We start from the raw sequence: 19,703 nt of genomic DNA on the forward strand, positions 1-19,703 counted from the left end.
CCTTGCATGTGATTAGACAGAAATACTGATAATACTCTGAAGTGCAGAATGAGTCATCAAAACTGCTGATCTGTTCTCGCCACAGTTTGAGAGACACTGCGGTAAAGTGTACAATTCTCTATATGCCTAAAAATATATGTGTTTAAGAGCTATTCTTGAATTATACTTAATGCAATACCACTTCTGCATGCACCAGGAAACCAAACTGGGGCAGTTTTTTGTAAAAACCATTAAAAAAGTATTATTAGAGGAGGACGAGCAGCTTTAATCACATGTAAATGACAGCACCGCGTGCATCTACAGCAGACACGAAAGTGTATCTTAACTTAAAGGCCACCTATTATGCAAAAATGCCCTTTTAATGGGTTTTAATACACTTGTGTGGCAACATTGTTTAAATCTAGCCAGCCTTTATTGGTAACATTTATTAATTATTTTCGCACTTGATAAATTTAGTCTGCAGAAACACTTTGATTGACATTCTCCCTTTGTATGATGTCATCAGAGGGGGAAAGCCCCGCCCACTAGTGACCATCTCTGCCTCATTATCATAGGTTGTCTTGTTTTCGAATCTGCCACTATGCTGACACACAGGCATTTGTAGCTCCGCCCTCTTAAAAAAAATTATAAGACAGTCACCAAAATGACACAATTAGCATCAGGACTTTTCAGTATTGTTAATTCTTGCAGTCCAGACACTAGTCCTGTCTTGTCTCGTATGTTGTGCTTGGCTAGAGTTTTCTCAGGTCAGGTACTCATATTTACAGTCATTGTCTGTCTTCATCTTTGTATGAGCACTGTCTTGGTCGTGCCGTGTTCAGGATGCGCGCTCTCATTCTGGTGTGTGTTGATTTTTCACAGCATGGTGTTTATTCTCAGCGCTCCAGCCTAGTTGGTTTTGCTTTCTTAATTTAAATAATAATAAATTATGCAGATTTTAAATAATAATAATAATAATAATAAATTATGATAATTTTAAATAAAAATAATAATAACAATAAGAATAATAAAATGTTGCATATTTTAAATATGCTAATAAATTATGCATATTTTAAAATAATAATAAAATTATCCATACCTTAAATAATAATAATAATAATAATATAATTATGCATATTTTAAATAATAACAACAACAAATTATGCCTATTTAAAAAAATAAAATAAAATAAATATTAATAATAATAATAATAAATTATGCCTATTTAAATAATAACAACAAAATTATGCATATTTTAAATAATAATAATAATAAATTATGCCTATTTAAATAATAACAATAAAATTATGCATATTTTTACATAATAATAAAATTATGCATACTTTAAATAATAATAATAATAATACATTTATGCATGTTTAAATAATAAAAATAATAACAAATTATGCATATTTTTAAACATAATAATAATAATAACAAAATTATCTATATTTAAATAATAATAAAATTATGAATATTTTTAATAATAATAATAATAATACAATTATGCATACTTTAAATAATAATAATAATAATAATAATAATAATAATAATAATAATAAATGTATGCATGTTTAAATATTAATAATAACAAATTATGCATATTTTTAAAAATAATAATAATAGCAAAATTATCCATATCTTAAATAATAATAATAAAATTATGCATATTTTAAATAATAATAATAATTATAATAATAATAATAATAAAATGAGGTGTATTTTAAATAATAATAATAATAATATTAATTTAGCATATTTTAAATAATAATAATAATAATAATAATAATAATGATAATAATAATAATAATAACTATGATTATTATTATTATTTGAAAGCTTTTGCAAAGTTTTGTTTCCTAACTAAAAACAGTTTTTTTAGCATCTCTTTTGGGCCAAAACAGACCCGAATGTGACTACAGAAGCTCTTCTTCAGTAACTCTCCAACTCAATCCAGCATCAGTCCATCAGTTTTGCGGAGTGTGAGCTCTCGTACCCCCTGCTCGTCCAGCTTCAGCAGTGTGTCTCTGAAGTCTAGTTGTTTTTGCTTTCTGGGATCGGAGCATGCATGTCGCATGTGTGAGTGCATGGTAAGTGTTTTTATCGTGTACTTGTGTCTTGCGTTGTGTAAGCTTCGTGTTTACATTGTGGCCATATGCTGTAGTGGTTTGTTTCACTTAAATACGCGGTTAATGCGTTCTCTCATTGGCTGTGAGTTCTACTTCTGTTTTCTTGTGAGCACATGACTTGTGTTGTCTCTTTGTGTCATGTGCTCTTCGGTCTAATGTCTAGTCCCTCCCTTCAAGTTAACCCATTATTTGTTTATTCAGTTCACCTGTTTGTTTGGTAATTTTTTCTCTTTATAGTTCCCTCTTGTCTGCTGTCCTGTGCCAGTTCATCATATGTCGTATCCAGCTCTGAACAGTGTCCTGTTTTGTCCAACGCTGATCCTTGCCAGCCCTTCCCAGTCAAGATTGTTTGTTCATTTATTTGTTAATGTTTTCCCCACTCTGCTTGTTTTTGTTGCCTTTCTGTTTTATTTTTATAGTTAATAAATATACATTTTAGTTCTGCAATTAAGTCCTCGTCCTTTCCCAAACTCAACCGTGACACAAAACCTAAGTGGGTCAGTTTCGAAGAGTTCTAAAACATTATCTGTCTTATACTGAGCTGAAGCTTCACACACACGCTCTATCAGAGACTTAGTGTACATCTTGTAAAAAGGAGCATAACAGGTGCCCTTTAATAACCATATCCCTTGCCTCGTGTTATTTTACTCCCCAAAACACAGAAGTTGAACGTAGGGACTTGCAGGCTTATTATTGCGCTCTGTTGTTGATTATGAATGGTGATTGTTGCGCCATCTGTTGTTCTGCAGTGGGTGAATTAGCATTTGTTCAGCACAACACATATTCGGTGTTAAAACACCATTTGAATGTCATCCGCTAAACTTTTGTTGCATCACTTTTGATGTGAGAGGGCCTTTACAATCAGAACATTTGGTCTTAGATGATGAATAAATAAAGATGAGCATGAAGAAGGTGTACAATAAGAGACTGCAATGCAACAACAGACAGTATAGTCCCTTTCACACATACAGACCTTTCCGGAAAATTACCGGCAATTTTCCTGAAAGCTTGTATGTGTGAACAGGCCCTTTTTGAAAATACCGGTAAATTCGTTCTGGCTGTTTTCCGGAAAGAGAAGTTGTAACATTACCGGCAATTTGCCGGAATGCTGCGCTGTGTGAATGCAGAAGGAAGATTGCCGGAAAGAGCGCGTGCACGTCTAGAACGTGCTGACGTGAGACGTCTGCTTTAGCCAATCAGAACAGTCAGACGCATTTACGTCCGCGCGGTTTATGAGAATAAAAGCCTTTGAATATTTTTCCAGACACCTTTAGCTGCTAGAAGTTAGTCAGATCACGTTTATATGTTCTTCTTAATGCCAATTGTGTAATTAATCATCGATGAGATGCTTATGATAAGCCGTTGTTTGTTTACCTTCAAGCTTTGCGTGTGCCCGTGAGCGCCCATAGCGCCAGCACACACACATATCAAGTACATCTCGACATGTGAAAGTGTTTCTCTCTATGTTTTCATTAGAGTTGTACTCAATACTGATCCATCCGAACAGTTTGTAATGTAGTCAAATGTTTACAAACACAAGCGCAGCCGTTTAGGGCTCATTTCTGTTGAATGATGTCAGAATTTACCGCTATTTTGGAATGGATGTGTGAATGCTCTTTTCCGGAAAAATTCCGTAACGTCCTCGCCTGTGTGAACAGCGCTTTTTTGAATATACCGGTAAAGTCGTTCCGGAAATTTTCCGGATATTTACCGGTATCACTGTGTGAAAGGGGCTACTGTTTCAACACTGTTAGTAAAAATTGCACCTTTAGGGGAAAAACAGCTTGACAATAGGACTTAAAAGGAAATGTAGTGTCTTATATTTGCCTAATATGTGCATAATAGTTTCCCTGAAATGCTTTACCACCCAGAGCAGTTTGTATGTGAGATGTTATGCATTAGTAGTCTATAAGGTATTGATATCAACCTGATAGGATATATTAGGTATAAAGTGTTCCTTTAGGGAGCATATTATCTTGGAGCATTATCTCTTCCTCCCAAAATATAAAAAAAATAAACACGAGAGTGTGTTTTAAGCTATAGAGCAGCAGTTCCCAACAGGGGGGTCGCCGCCCACAAGGGGGCCTCAGCAAGCTTTGTGGGGGGTCATATCATATTTAAAAAAAATCTCAGCAGTGGACAATTAGGAGAATGATCATGTTGCCTTAGTTAATTTTATCCCCTAGCTCAGTGGTTCTATGGATCAATCGGTACCGGCCGCACGATAAATCATTAATTATTTCCGTTTTATTAATCTGAGTCTGAACGATTTATTTTGAAAAGTATTTTATTTTGATAAATGACTGTATTCTCTCGCTTACATCGCGGTCACTTGAGCGCCCAAATTTAACCCACAAGCAGATAAATGAGTAAGAAACAGACGTCTTTAGAAAGTTTCTTTAAAAGGGACCCTGTGAACCACCATGGCTGTGCAAGAAGATCAACTGATGGAGATCACAAATGACGGTGGCCTTTTAGGGGCCGTTCGCATATCGCGTATTTCCAATGGAGGTGCACAGCTTGCGCTCACATGCGGCGTGACACGCTCGCACCAATGAACCCCGGGCCGAGAGTGCACCGCATGTCACGTGACAAGAATTGACTAATCAGCTTCAGCTTGTATGGAATATTCACATTTCGGTAAGACGCGAATATACATCCTGTGGCACGATACGCGCGAATAACGCGATTCGATGTAATAAAGCGGCTCGAGTTGAGCGTTTTACGCGCATAGTGCGTGTTTCGATCGTAATTTTCGAGTTCGAAAATCTGAACTTCAGCGGACATTTGCTCTGCGTTAACCAATCAGGAGCTCGCTCTTGTGGGGGCGTGATTAACACGTAGCGCCTGTTGTTGGTGTCCAGAGGGAAAATCCTCCAACAGTTCATCAAACTGGGTTCGGCTCAGTCAGAAGCACCGCTGAAAGCTTCCATCATCCAGGTTAAGTTTCTGGAGGAGTTTATGAGCTCACAGAGCAGGGTGCACCTCTGAAAGGATCTAGTGGACTTAAACACGGCTCCAAACGAATCTACGCTAATTTTCAGCCTTCATAAAGCACATAAACACAGTTACTTTCTCTATAAAATCCATGTTAGTCATTTAGCTACGAAGTTACAGTCACCGGGCAGACAGAAGCCCTGCCCATCATACAAATCCATGTCTGTTCCGAAGTTAATTTGACTCGTGAATGAAGTGGGATTTGACCCGCAAAAGAATCGAATAATGTCAAATTGTTTACGCAGCTATTTACGAGTGAAAAGCGCAATTTAACTGTGCGTTTCACGTCTGGTGTGACCACAGCATAAAACAGCGCTGATTAGCCATTGTGTTCATCTGCTAAACAGAATTGACTGTGATTGAAGGTCATCAGTTTACTGCTCTTCATCAAGTGTAAACACAGATACAAAGCCGCGTAGATCAGTGGATCCATCAGCGGATTGCTCATATGTCAGCTCATAGACAGACCATCTGATCGGTGCAACTTTGAAACACTCCAGTGTCCCTGTATCTCTAAAGAGTGATGAACTGATTAAGGACGTAAACCATGAACAATCAGCTGTGTTTAACAATGTGCTCAACAGCGCATAAAAGTTAGCAGGAAATGGACGTTCAGTACTGATCGGTAGAGAAATTCAGTATAGTAACACACACATACACTCACCTTTCATATAGAAGTACTTGTGATAGTAGCGCGCCCCCAGGTCAGCATGCTCTATAAAGTAGTTGCTCTTGCCCTGGGGCTGGACGTGGCTCTCCCGCGGCTCCTCCAGCACGGACACGGCATCATTGGGGCTCTGAAAGCTCCTCCACCTGTACCTGCCGGGCCGCGGCAGCCCGAGCCCCACGCTCTCCTCTCCACCCATCTCATTCCTGAAGTGCGGACAGCTGAGCAGGAGGTCGTTATCATTCCCGTCTCCTTCATCCAGCAAAGACTGCTCGACGTCGTCAGATCCAGCCCCGCCGCCTATACTTCCACCACATCCACCCTGAGAAACTGAAGATGGTGTTGATTGCGCAAGCGGACGGAGTTGTGAGGCTGCGGATGCACCGGATGTTATGTTTTTCTTGCGACCAATACTATCCCGATTAGTGGCAGCCTCGGAGAGATCAAAAAGTATGCTCTGGACGTCATAGTGTGCAAAATTGCGCACCCATGCACCGCCCGATACACCTTGATCACATGAAAACTGATGCGCTTGAGGAGGCGACGGTTTCGATTTCTTCCCGAGACCCTCCGGTTTGGGGGGTTTGGCTGGTTTTGAGTTTGCATCTACAGCAGGAGGATTGAGCGATTGAAAAAACCCGTCCACTTCTGGAGGCGCCTCCTGAAGGCCCAGCAGCACGAACGGATCTCTGAAGCGCAGTGCATTGGGACTGAGGGCACCTTCTGCAGTGGGATCCACTGATTGAGTTTGTCTTTCTAGTGAGGAGAGGCTGCCGTATTCTCGGTGCAAGTACTCGCCCTGAGCGGAAGTCCCAGTTTTGTCGACCCGTAGGAGTTTTCTCCCGACCTGCCCCGTGGAGTCCAGATCCCCCAGGGTGACGTCGCTGTTGCTGCGCTGCATTATGTGTCCTCGGCCTGCTGTCCTCAGATTGAGTGCAGATTCAGTGCTGGGTGTGCCCTCGGTGTTTGTGCCGTCTCCGTCTCTCCTGGGTGGCCATTCTGCCAGCACTCGGGTCCGCACGCTGCCGCCGTCCTGCTTGGAGTCAAAGTTGACTCTGGTGAGCGGCGGGCGAGGGCTCTGCCTGCGGAACTTGCGGATGAACAGATCGTCCGACTGCATGATGTCCTGCTGATTTGAAAGATGTAGGAAGCTCTTGTGTTTTTTCTTAGTCTGCCCAGCAAATCACTGCATCTGTGTGAATAAGGGAACATTTATTGAGAAATTAGGCAGTCATGGTGATAGCTATACATTTAGAGAACTAAAAAAATTGTGTATATATATATATACAGATGAAGTCAAAATGATCTGTTTTCAAATACTTCCCAAATGATGTAAAGCAGATTCAGGAAATTTTCACAGTATTTCCTTTAATATTGTTTCTCCTGGAGAAAGTCTTATTTGTTTTATTTCGGCTAGATTAAAAGCAATTTTTAATTGTTTTAATCCCATTTTAACCCTTAAAGACCGGAGACAGCCCCCCTGCTGCTAAAAATAAGTATGGTTCTTAAATGTTTAATAACTTTTAATCCGCTCATCCGATCTGTACAATTCAAAGCATAGGTTTCGCTTTCTGGACCAACAATCAGCTTTTTGAACAACCCGGAACGAGAGATAGGCTGTACATTTAGACACGGCCAAATAAATAGCAAAAAAAAAAAGTTTTGCATGAAATAATCCATATACTAAGTACTTGTGCATGCACAACAGCACAAAAACATGACAAAACAGTGAAACAGCAAAGACGAAGTGCTGCTCTTGCTGTTTTCAAAAGACGCAAATGACAGTGCGGCTGTTTGTCTGCAATGCAAGTTGGGAAGCAGCAGGGTCAACACCATGTCCATGCTGGCACATAAGACCTAAGGATGGTCCATATTGAATCTAGTTTAGTTATGTAACTATTTATAGTATAGTAAATATTTATATCTTTTTTATATAAATATAATATTTTTTACTGAGGATTTGCACCATGTTATTTGGACTTTGACGCATTATTTCTTATTTTCTTATTTTTTATTTGTTCATTGTAAGTAGTGATGTTTATGGTAACTGAAAATATATTTTTTGTAAAAAGTTAAATTTGCTTCACTGTTCTGTTATTTTGTAACATTTTTTTCTGTTTAGTTCATTCCCAGAACTTTTGGGAAAATACATTGTCAGTAAATAAATGCATTTTTTTTTCCTATTGAAAAACGCCTTGGAATAACATTGAAATAAATTGCTATAACTTGCTAAGGGAATGGTGGATGTGGACAAAATTTATTTTGGAAGTATAAAACATCATAGCATGTATTTCTAAAGAAAACTTCATAAGGTTTTGTTTGTAATAACTAGAAAATGCCACTTTTTTAAAAACCGTTTCTGGAATATTTTCTGTCTGTTCATATGTTTTTGGACCAAAAATATTTTAGACTGGACCTTTAAATGATACAAATTAAAACTTCAGGTTCTCCTGTTTAAAATAATATATGACACTTGAGGCTGACTGCTAAAATAAAACTGCTTTAAAAAAAAATAATAATATAGGCTCATTAGGTGCCCACAAAATACCTCTAAGTCTTTAAGGGTTAAGATCAATATTAAACAACCCAGGCTCATTCTGTAAACGTATTCCCGCGGACGTTTCTGGAGACCGCGAATTATGTAGCCGGAGGTACGTTTGGCTGCATGTCATTTTCTAAGCGAACGCTAGGGGGTGGTATGACCCCGTTCCTTTTGGCGCTTACCGGCTGACCGCTTACCTCCGTGTGGAGGGCGTTCCCGCCGCAACCAGTTAGTCCAGTTAACTTGTCATGTACGTCGGCGGCCTTGACACGCAGAGAGGAGTTGACAAAGATGACGACAACCGGATTCGTGGCCAGGAAAGAGCAGTTCCAGAATTAAGGAAAGACAAAAACAGAATCCAAAAAATAAAAAGAATGAGTGAATAACAGGGTGAGAATGAGGTAAATCAGACGAGGGCTTTTCTTTTTCTGGAAGCCTTTTGTAAATCGGTTGGGTTTAAAGGAGGTAGTGGGTTGGCGGGTCAATCTGTAAAATTGGTTGGGTTTAGGGAAGGAGAAGAGTGGGTTGGTCGATTGGCCGGTCGCCCAGTCAATCATTCAGTCGATCGACAGCGGCTTCTAGTGGGTTTACGCAAGAACAGCGTGAGCGCGAATGGCAATCGCGAGAGACATTTGAAATGCGAAAAAGCACACACAGCGATCTCTTTCAAAAAAAAAAAAAAACGACAAAAATACGTTCCTTCTGGGATGTATTTCACGCTCTCCAGAAATGTCCACGGGACTACTGTTTTCAGAATGAGCCTGGGTTGATATTATTAGCTCCCTTAAGCTATATTTGTTTTAGATTGACTCCAGAACAAACCACTGTTATACAATGACTTGCCTAATTACCATAACTTTACCCTAATTAACCTAGTGAAGCCTTTAAATGTCTCTTTAAGCTGAATACTAATGTCTTGAGAAATATCTAGTCAAATATTATGTGCTGTCATCATGACAAAGAGAAAAGAAACCAGTTATTAGAAATGAGTTATTCAAACTATTATGATTAGAAATATGTTGACAAAAATATAGTGTTTAAATGTTAAGTAATACTGTAAAATGTTTACTCTAACTAGATTTCTTGTTCAACTCTAACTAGATTTGAAGAATTAGGAGTTTCATTTATATTCTATATTGCTTAATCATAGATTTATAGGTTTGAGTCAAGTAATTAAATTACAACCAGCAGGTCTTCTTAATGCACTAGCTTTCTCTTCTTTGTTGGCCCGAAGGCTTATACTTCTGCAGTGGAAGTCAACTAAACCACAAACACACACTAAATGGGTAGAAAATGTCATATTTTACATATGGGCCATACCTACTATGGGCCAGTAGGGCCTTCTGCACCTGCTGGTAGGTTCTGAAGACTCTTATTATCCATTCATATGGTTAGTCAGCTATAGATCACATACGGCTGCAGCCGAAAGTTAACAAGAAATATTTATGTTATTTATTAAACTTCCCATTAATTTGACGTCTACCCTTTTCCCAGTGATGGGCCTGGAAGGGCACCCGCTGCGTTAAACATATGCTGGATAAGTTGGCGGTTCATTCCACTGTGGTGACCCCAGATTAATAAAGGGACTAAGTTGAAAAGAAAGTGAATGAATGAATGAATGAACGTAAACCCCTACCCCAACCCTAAACCCAACCATCACGGTAATGTAGAAACAGATCTGGCTCTGGAGTCTTCTCTATTAATAAAGCTGATTAACCATATAGATGGATGATAACAGCCTTCTGAGCCTACCAGGCCCCTACTGTCCCATATCTATCAGCTGATAACCACTGATAATGCCCATTTTATCGAGTGACAACATTTTGAACGTGCTGCAACACTATTTTTCTGTAAGGAGGACAGTAAATACAAACAAACACTCATTCCTGATTTATCTGGGGTTGCCGCAGATGAATGAACCGCCAACTATTCCAGCATATGTTTTATGCAGCGGATGCCCAGTACTGGGAATCACCAATACACTCTCATTCACACACACACTCATACACTACGGCCAATTTAGTTCATCCAATTCCCCTACAGCGCATGTGTTTGGACTGTGGGGGAAACCGGAGCACCCGGATTAAACCCACGCCAACACGGGGAGAATGAACAAACAAACAAACAAACGTACCCAACACTGGTCAGCAGTTCTGGAGGGAATACGAATGTCGATGCACACAAATGTTTCTGTTCTAGCCATGAACACTAAGATTCTCCAGCACTGCCAGCAGAGCTCCGTCCCACAGCTTCCTCATTAACAGAAATCTTCAGGAGTGCAGAGCTGAAATGAAAGCCGCAGCGGCTCCAGAGATGAGTCCAGTCTCTCGTTAAGCATCTTCGATTATAAAACGCAACAGTGCTCTCGTCATAATGTCAAAGGCCGAACCCCAGCAGGCAGATTGTATGTGGATTGGCTGACGTCTGGTTTACTGTGAGTCAGGTACACCTCTTATTGACTCTCCGTTCATGGCCAACCACAAACCCTGCGTCCTCAGAGACCACGGCTGCATCCTCCGCTGGATTCCTGAAACACAATGACAAATAGACTATTATTAGCTTGTGCATAATAATAGGGGTTACATAAATAGCGTTTTTGGTGAATGGCGTTATAGTTTCTGTCGTGGGTGGTGCATTAATTCTGATGTGCCATTTATAGGCACTGTAGTACAGTATATGCGGCCATGGAGCACAAAACCTCTTTTTTTTTCACAGGTATATTTTTAGCAAAAGCAAAAAATACATGGTGGCACGGTGGATTAGCAAGACGGTTGCTGGTTTGAGTCCCGGCTGGGCCAGTTTGTATTTCTATGTGGAGTTCAGCAAATGAAACCCGTCCTCACTAGTCAAGTCAAGTCAAGTCAACTTTATTGTCAATCAAACTATGCAACAGCACATTACACAGCAGACTGAAATTGCGTTTCTCCCATACTCCAATGTGCAATTTAAAAACAAAAATATGACACACACTAGACATAAACTAAACATTTAACTAATATAGTACAAGATAAATTGAATAAATAGACAATAATAAACTGTGAACAATTACCATATATCCTATTGTTCCAGAATATGACCAAGTTGAGGTATTTATTGTAGTGCAATTAGGTGCAGTATGGCAAAAGTCCAAAGTGCAAAGTAGCAGCTTAGAGGTAGTGAATTTTGTAAACATGTTACACGTGCAAGGAATATTAACATAAAAACAATACAATATTTAACATAAAAACAATACAATATTTATTTTGGTAGCTTTAATAAGCATTAATGTGTTATGTGAGAAAATGACTTGAACTGAATGATGTATCTTCATTTGTATGGTCTTTAATCATTTTCAAATATTTCCCAAATGATCTTAACAGATTCATGAAATTTTCACAGTATTTCCGATAATATTTGTTCTTCTGGAGAAAGTTTTATTTGTTTTATTTCAGCTAGAATAAAAGCAGTTTTTAATTTATATAAACCATTTTAAGGTCAATATTATATACCACTTTTTACAAACCGATACAAGTACGAGTTCTTTCATTTGTGTACTCGCAGATACCGAGTACCGATTCCGATACTTCTTAGATTTGGTTTTAATGAAAGTGCAACTAATTTCAACCCGTAGCCCGTTGAAAACGTAGCCCCGCGGACATTTCTGGAGACCGCGATATGCGTGGCCGTAGGTACGTATGGCTACATTTCGTTTTTTCAAGCGAACGCTACGGTGCGGTGTGACGTCGCTCCTCTTCTTCGCACTCGCCGGCTCACCTCCATGTGGAGGGCTTTCCCGCCGCAACCAGCTTGTCCGGTTACGTCGGCGGAGTGGAGGCCCGGAGGAGGAGGAGCCGGCCGCGGCGATGACCGGGTTCGAGTCCAGGAAAGATCGCTTCCAGAAATCAGGTAAGACAAAAAACAGAATCCAAAAAATAAAGCGAACGAGTTCGTAACGGGGCGAGAATGTGGTGAAATCCGAAAACACGGTCAAAATCAGACGAGGGCTTTTCTTATTCTGGACAGCTTTCGTAAATCGTCACTTGGGTTTACGGAAGAAGGAGGAGGAGGGTGGTCGGGTCGGCCGATTGGCTGGCCGTCCAATCAATCAATCGTTCAGTCATTCAGTCAGTCGGACAGACGGTCGCTTGACTTTTTACGCGAGAACAGCGCGGGCCTCTCGCAGATTCGCGAGAACAAAAACTGCACAAATACGTACCTCCCGGGACATATTTAACGCTCTCCAGAAACATTCGCGGGGCTAAGTTTCCAGAATGAGCCTGGGTTGACTAATTTGAAAGGAGGTTTCATTTTTTACCTGTAGCAAGGATGAACACAAACATCTTTAACAGAAAGCTATTCCAAGCCAAAAACATGCACACACTGTTGATAACCCAGTAAATCAATAGACCTTATCGATTACCAATTATTTTATATTCGCGAGTCCTCCCATTAATCCGCAGGTCAGGTAATCTAAAAGTGTAACTACATGGTAGAGTCGTGAGTGGATAAGTTAATTGGCTATGCAAACTTTGACTACTTTCTGTAAAATATTAAAATGTTTTAAGCGATTTTATCTTAACAAACTGCTATAAACACGCTTACTCTCATATTCGGTTTATTCTTTAGTATCGATTTGTTAATAATGTAAGGACTAAGCTATTAATATAATACATTATTTGAAGTCAGGCAGGACAACAAATCATATCCATGTGTAAAATACTGTTGAGTTGGAAAGGTGTATGGCATTTCATGTACGATATGAGTACGATACTGGTATCGGTGCATCCCTAATTTTTAGCCCCCTTAAGCAATATTTGTGTTGGATTGTCTCCAGAACAAACCACTGTTATACAATGCCTTGCCTAATTACCCTAACTTTACCCTAATTCACCTAGTGAAGTGTTGCTTTAAGCTGAATACTAGTGTCTTGAATAATATCTAGTCAAATATTATTTACTGTCATCATGGCAAAATGAAAAGAAATCAGTATTAGAGATATTTAAAAAACTATTATGTTTAGAAATGTGTTGAAAAATCAACAGAAATTGGGGTGGAAAATACACAGGAGGTCTTATAATTCTGACTTCAACTGTATATGTTAAAAGATTAAATACTACACTAAATTACTGTGAAATACCAGTATCAAGATGGCAGTACCTCCTAATGGCACCTTCATTTAAATGATAGTCATAAAAAAACTGGCAGTACGTTATCAATCTATTCCTGTTTCTGCGTGTTTAGGTTCTGTTTGCCTCCAAACACGTAATCTAGCTCCATTTAGCGAGTGAACTCTCTGAAAATGTGTTAACCTTCCCTGAGCAGTGTGTGGATGACACAAGCATCTGCCTGCAGGTCAGCACAGGCCACAGCTCCCACACAGCTGCTTTACCCACTCCAAAAATAAAAAAAAGATTAACAATCTCTAATCCAGCATTCTAGAGAAACCAACAAATTAAAATGTAGCCAAATGTGCCTCAAACAGAACTGAGATGTTTACAGAGCTGTTAAAGCAGGCTGGATTTAAAATCGAAAAAAAGAATGCTGAATAGAACGTTCAGAACATCAGACGATACATCAAAGGATTCTTATTCTAAATATAATGACATCGATATTTCTATATTTAAACACTTTAAAGTTGATAGTTTTTAGCTATTTTATTGTTATTTTTATCATTTTTAGGGCATTTTGAGTTATATTTATTTTTTTACACTATTGGACTTTTTCTAAAGTATACAAGCTAAACTATTTTATATTTAAGTTCTGAACATGTCGCCAGATTATTCTCATTTTAAATATGATAACAAGATATTCCTATTTAAACCATACCTGTCAATATTGGGAGGCTAAAATAAGGGATACCTCCCTAAATCTGATCATATAGAGCTGTTTCACTGTAAATAAACGGGTGTCACTTTAAAAATGCACACATCTACAATAAAAGCATTCAATTTCTTTCCTGACTTTTTAGGCTCATTTAAGATAAAATGTGTTGTGTTTAAAAGAAAACCCAGCAAGATGTTTAGATGTTGTTATAATAAAACTATTAATATTAATAATAATAATAATAATAATAATAATAAATATTAATAATGATAATGATAATAATATAAAAATATAATAATAATAATAATAATAATAATGATGATGATGATAACAATGATAATAATAATAATAATAATAATAATGACAATAATAATAATAATGACAATAATAATAACAAAAATAATAATAATAATAATGATAATGATAATAATAATGATAATAATAATAAAAATAATAAAAATTATGATAATAATAATAATAATAATGATAATAATAATAATAATATATTATAATAATAATAAAAATAATAATAATGATAATGATAATAATAATAAAAATATAATAATAATAATAATAATAATAATAATAATAATAATATTAATAATGATAATAATAATAAAAAATATATATATTATAATAATAATAAAAAGAATAATAATGATAATAATAATATAAAATTTAATAATAATAATAATAATATAATAATAACAATAATCATAATAATAATGATAATAATAAATATATAATAATAATAATAATAATAATAATAATAATAATAATAATGTGTATATGTCTGTTTAAACACGCACCCAAAAAAAAAAAAAAAGTACGAGACTTTTTTATCAGAACTACTGGAAACTCAGATCCAATGCGACCCATTGCTTTTTTCTTATGCTGGACGATTCATCACTCTCCTTATCCATCAACCAAAAAAGGACTCTGTCAGTTGTTCTGACTGCTGCAAAAAAAAAACAATTCTGAAATCCATCTGCTCCAACTGATCTACTGGACATTATTAGTCTGGAATGCCAAAATAAATGGAGGCAGTAAAAAAAAAAAAAACTGTAAAATTTTGGTCAAATATGAGAGAGACTGCATCATGTATCTTTCAATCCGGATTTTGTACTTATTATTACAGCATTACTGTTTTTATTTTTATTTTACATATTGTGTTGGGTGGATCTCGGGCTTTGTTCAAAATCAAAATGTTCAATAAAAAAAGAAAAAAAAAACAATGTAGGAAGTTCAATAGTAGCAAGCGAATGATTCCCATGTCTAACAAAAAATGTAAGAAATAAGTATCGCAAGGCCTAAATGTCAGCGAAAACACGATGTGGTTGCTAAGGTACGATGGTTTTCATTTTTATGCACTTCCTCTCAGTCAAAAATAGCACGCAGACTATGGTGTAGATCAGACCACATCCACCCAGCTGACCTGCACAATAGGGGCTTCCTGCAAACTTCACCAAACACATCGGAAAGTACTCATAAAGCACGCACCGCCAAGTTTATTAAGCTCATGTTGCATGTAGGCCTGTCACAATAATCAATATATGGACTCATCGCACAACACATGATCATGAGCTCAATCACTTTTGGCGATGCAATATGAATCACCCATACATAAAAAAAACAATTCTACCACAATTTTAGCTGATTGCGGGTGTCATTGGAGGTGTCAGTGTCAGTATGGTTAAAACATTATAGTGTTTATCATGTGATCATGTGTGTAAGTCCATATATTGATTATTGTGACAGGCCTACATGCAACATGAGCTTAATAAACTTTAACGTCTGCAGAGAGTGGTGAGGACTGCAGAGAAGATCATCAGGTCCCCACTGCCTTCTCTGCAGACGATCTACCATCACAGAGTCCACAAGAGAACTGCCTCCATCCTGAAAGACCCCACTCACCCACAATACAGATTATTCACACTCCTACCCTCAGGGCTGAGGTATAGGAGTGTGAGATAAAGGACTGCCAAACTCAAGAACTCTTTCTTCCCATCAGCTATCAGACTTCTAAACAGATACCCAACGCACACAACAGTCTCTTTTTCTGCTCAGTACAACACTACATTCTCCATCCCAGTTTGCACTATTTTTTGCACATAAGCCAATTGCACTAGGCACTTTTTGCATAATAAGCACAATTTAAGAACCACTGTACATTGTTTTCATCTGTTTCATTACTGAAATCAGTTTTATATATTGTTTACTTTCATAGATATTTATATACTTACATTTTACATTCATACTTCAGTCACTTCTGTGTATGATGTGTATGTTGTGTGTATGACTTCACTGTGGACGGCAAAGTAAGAATCTCATCGTTCAGGGAAACGTGTTTCTCTACTGTGCACATGACAATAAACAGTTGAATTGAATTGAAGTTTACTATAAATTACTATAGTATATTTTCATGTGTGTGTTTGAATGAAAATAGATCTGGCAGCAGATATCACAGCCTCATTCTGATTCCATTCATTCATTTTCTTTTCGGCGTAGTCCCTTTATCAATCCAGGGTCGCCACAGCGGAATGAACCGCCAACTTTTCCAGCACGTTTTTACACAGCGGATGCCCTTTCAGCCACAACCCATTTCTGGGAAACATCCACACACACTCATTCACACTCATACACTTTAGCCTACCCAATTCACCTGCACCGCATGTCTTTGGGGGACCCTGAGGAAACAAACGCAAACACAGGGAGAACATGCAAACTCCACACTTAAACACCAACTGGCCCAGCTGAGGCTCAAACCAGCGACCTTCTTGCTGTGAGGCGACAGCACCACTGCGTCGCCACATTCTGACTCCAATGCCTGATTATTAAAATGACTATAATTAAATAAAATATTATTAAGAATGAAATCTGATGTGTTCTTTGGAAGAGTGTACTTGCATTGTGATGATATTATATAATGAGTGGCATGAAATGGTCTTAAACAGACAATATTATCACTTATCGCAATGTATTTTGGTGCAATATATCATACCACAAAATATAGATATCATGACAGATCTGCATGATTTCTGCGCACAGCCTCATTCAGGATCTCTAACTCTTGGCTTGTTGGAGAATGGAGAGGTAGATTAATGTCATTGTCTGATCTCTATCGCTTTAATAAAATTATTCTGACCTACAGTTTACTCGGATCGGATATCGTGCCACACAGGCACAGTTTAAAGGCCAAATTATTCGCCCTCCTGTGAAATTTCAAGACCTTTTCATATATTTCCCAAGTGCTGTTTAACGAATCAAGGACACAGTATTCCTGTAACATTTATTCTTCAGGGAAAAAGTCTTATTATTTATTTTAATTTAGGTGTAATAAATGCAGTTTTTACATTTGGTTTAACCAGTTAGTGTCAAAGGTCATAGTATGCATAGTTTTTTTAAACCAAATGTGACATTTGCTTTTTTTTCATTACAATAACAGCTGCATATATAACGTTGTATATAGTAATATACAGTTTTATTACAGAATTATTAGCCCCCCTGTTTATTTTCCCCCCAATTTCTGTTTAACGGAGAGCTGATTTTTTTTCCAGCACATTTCTGCACATAATAGTTTTAATAACTCATCTCTAATAACTGATTTATTTCTCTTTGTCATGATGACAGTAAATAATGTTAGACTAGATATTCTTCCAGACACTTCTATAGAGCTTAAAGTGACATTTAAAGGCTTAATTAGAGTAACTAGGCAGGTTAGGGTAATTAGGCAAGTTATTGTATAAAATAAAATAAATATATAGCTTAAAGGGGCTAATAATATTGTCCTTAAAATGGTGTTTAAAAAATTAAAAACTGCTTTTATTCTAGCCGAAATAAAACAAATAAGACTTTCTCCAGAAGAAAAAATATTATCAGACAAACTGTGAACATTTCCTCGCTCTGTTAAACATCATTTGGGAAATATTTAAAAAAGAAATTCATGAGGGGGCACATAATTCTGACTTAAACTGTACCTTTACATATACTTGTCAATTTGTATATTTGCAGTCATAACTTACTTCTGATTTTTAATATATTTATTATCTGTTTTTTGTCCTGTCTCTGTCATTCTGTTGTACTGTAAAGCTCTGTCACCAAAACAAATTCCTCATATGTGTGAACATACCTGGCAATAAAGCTCTTTCTGATTCTGATTTGGTGTTTACATTAATGTTTATAATATTTTACTGCTCACAAACGAGTCAAGAATGACAATTAATTCATTGAACATTGAATTGAATTAATTCATATTTTTAGGTCTACACCAATAGCCTAGTGCAGGAGTACTCAAATGTCTACATTAAAAGGTCCAAATCTGAATTTTTATTTAGGTCAAAGGTCCGGAACAACTGGTATTACACAACTTGTTTTTTAATAAACATCTAGAACACAGGTGTCAAACTCAGTTCCTGGAGGGCCGCAGCTCTGCACAGTTTAGTTCCAACCCTAATTAAACACACCTGATCAAACTAATTGAGTGCTTCAGGCTTGTTTGAAACCTACAGGTAAGTGTGTTGGAGCAGGGTTGGAACTAAACTGTGCAGGGCTTCGGCCCTCCAGGAATTGAGTTTGACACCCCTGATCTAGAACATGCATCACAAGTCAACACTATGCATTTTTCTTTAAATAAAGTGGCATTTGCATTCAACACATTAAATCCAAGGCAAAATGTGGCAAAAAAACACTAATATAAGTGCATTTTTGTACAAAACACAATAAAAGTTAGACCCATGGATGCAGCCATGCAAGCTGACACTGCATAGAGATGCAATGTCAGACACAATGCACTCAATGGAGCTAGTGTTGTCGCTGTGACAGGTAGGGTTGGGTGGGCATTAATAAGCATTGCATACGGGCCAACTGCACCAGGCCTGCATCCAGACCTCTCTCCAAACAAACATGAAAAATACAAAAGGTGTGTAATGAAAACTTTAGGTGTTGTAGTTTTGCGGCTCTTATATCTGTATTTTGTTGATAAGGCATTCAAAATGTCCGCGTTTCATTTTATAGTTCTGCTTTTTCTCTCTTTACAACTCCAATTGTCTTATTACAAATCAAGCAGAATGGCTTTGTGCTGGCTTGTGGAAAAATAAATGCATACTTATCTGTCCACTCAACTACAAACAACTAAACAGCTGATTTACAAGGTTTATGCATCTATCAATAAAGGAAATTCTCAATTTAGCCTAGTGTCTATTGCAGGGGTCACCAAACTTGTTCCTGGAGGGCCGGTGTCCTGCACATTTTAGCTCCAGCCCTAATCAAACACACCTGAACAAGCTAATCAAGCTCTTACTTGGTATACTTTAAAACATCCAGGCAGGTGTGTTGAAGCAAGTTGGAGCTAAACCCTGCAGGGACACCGGCCCTCCAGGACCGAGATTGGTGACCCCTGGTCTATTGCATCGGCACATACAGGGCCGGAGCAAGCTGAACTGCCACTCTAGGCAAAGGACAATCACGCCGCCCTCAACCCGAAAGTGAAAACTTAAATGACCGGTTGTCAAATTGAAGGGGGGGGGGGGGGGGGAGTTGGGGGGGGTGTATGGGGTGCTGGGTGTCGCGGACGCCATCCTCTCTATTA

At 37.7% G+C, this 19,703-nt stretch overlaps 1 protein-coding gene across 17 annotated transcripts in view; it reads right to left on the reverse strand.

Annotated features, from left to right (window-relative positions):
• sipa1 (signal-induced proliferation-associated 1) overlaps positions 1-19,703 on the reverse strand; it is a 102,751-nt gene that overhangs the window by 47,099 nt on the left and 35,949 nt on the right. For all 17 annotated transcript variants that reach the window (XR_012382880.1, XR_012382879.1, XR_011016446.2 and 14 more), the window contains exons 2-3: positions 10,449-10,841; positions 5,770-6,964 (exon numbers count right to left, since the gene is read on the reverse strand). Coding sequence is in view for 9 of the 17 variants with exons in the window: in XM_073907594.1 (XP_073763695.1) it covers positions 5,770-6,892 (1,123 nt within the window). In the remaining 8 variants the exon portion in view is untranslated. The remainder of the gene's footprint in view (positions 1-5,769; positions 6,965-10,448; positions 10,842-19,703) is intronic.

This window comes from Danio rerio, chromosome 7, assembly GCF_049306965.1.
Source record: "Danio rerio strain Tuebingen ecotype United States chromosome 7, GRCz12tu, whole genome shotgun sequence".
Classification (NCBI taxonomy): domain Eukaryota; kingdom Metazoa; phylum Chordata; class Actinopteri; order Cypriniformes; family Danionidae; genus Danio; species Danio rerio.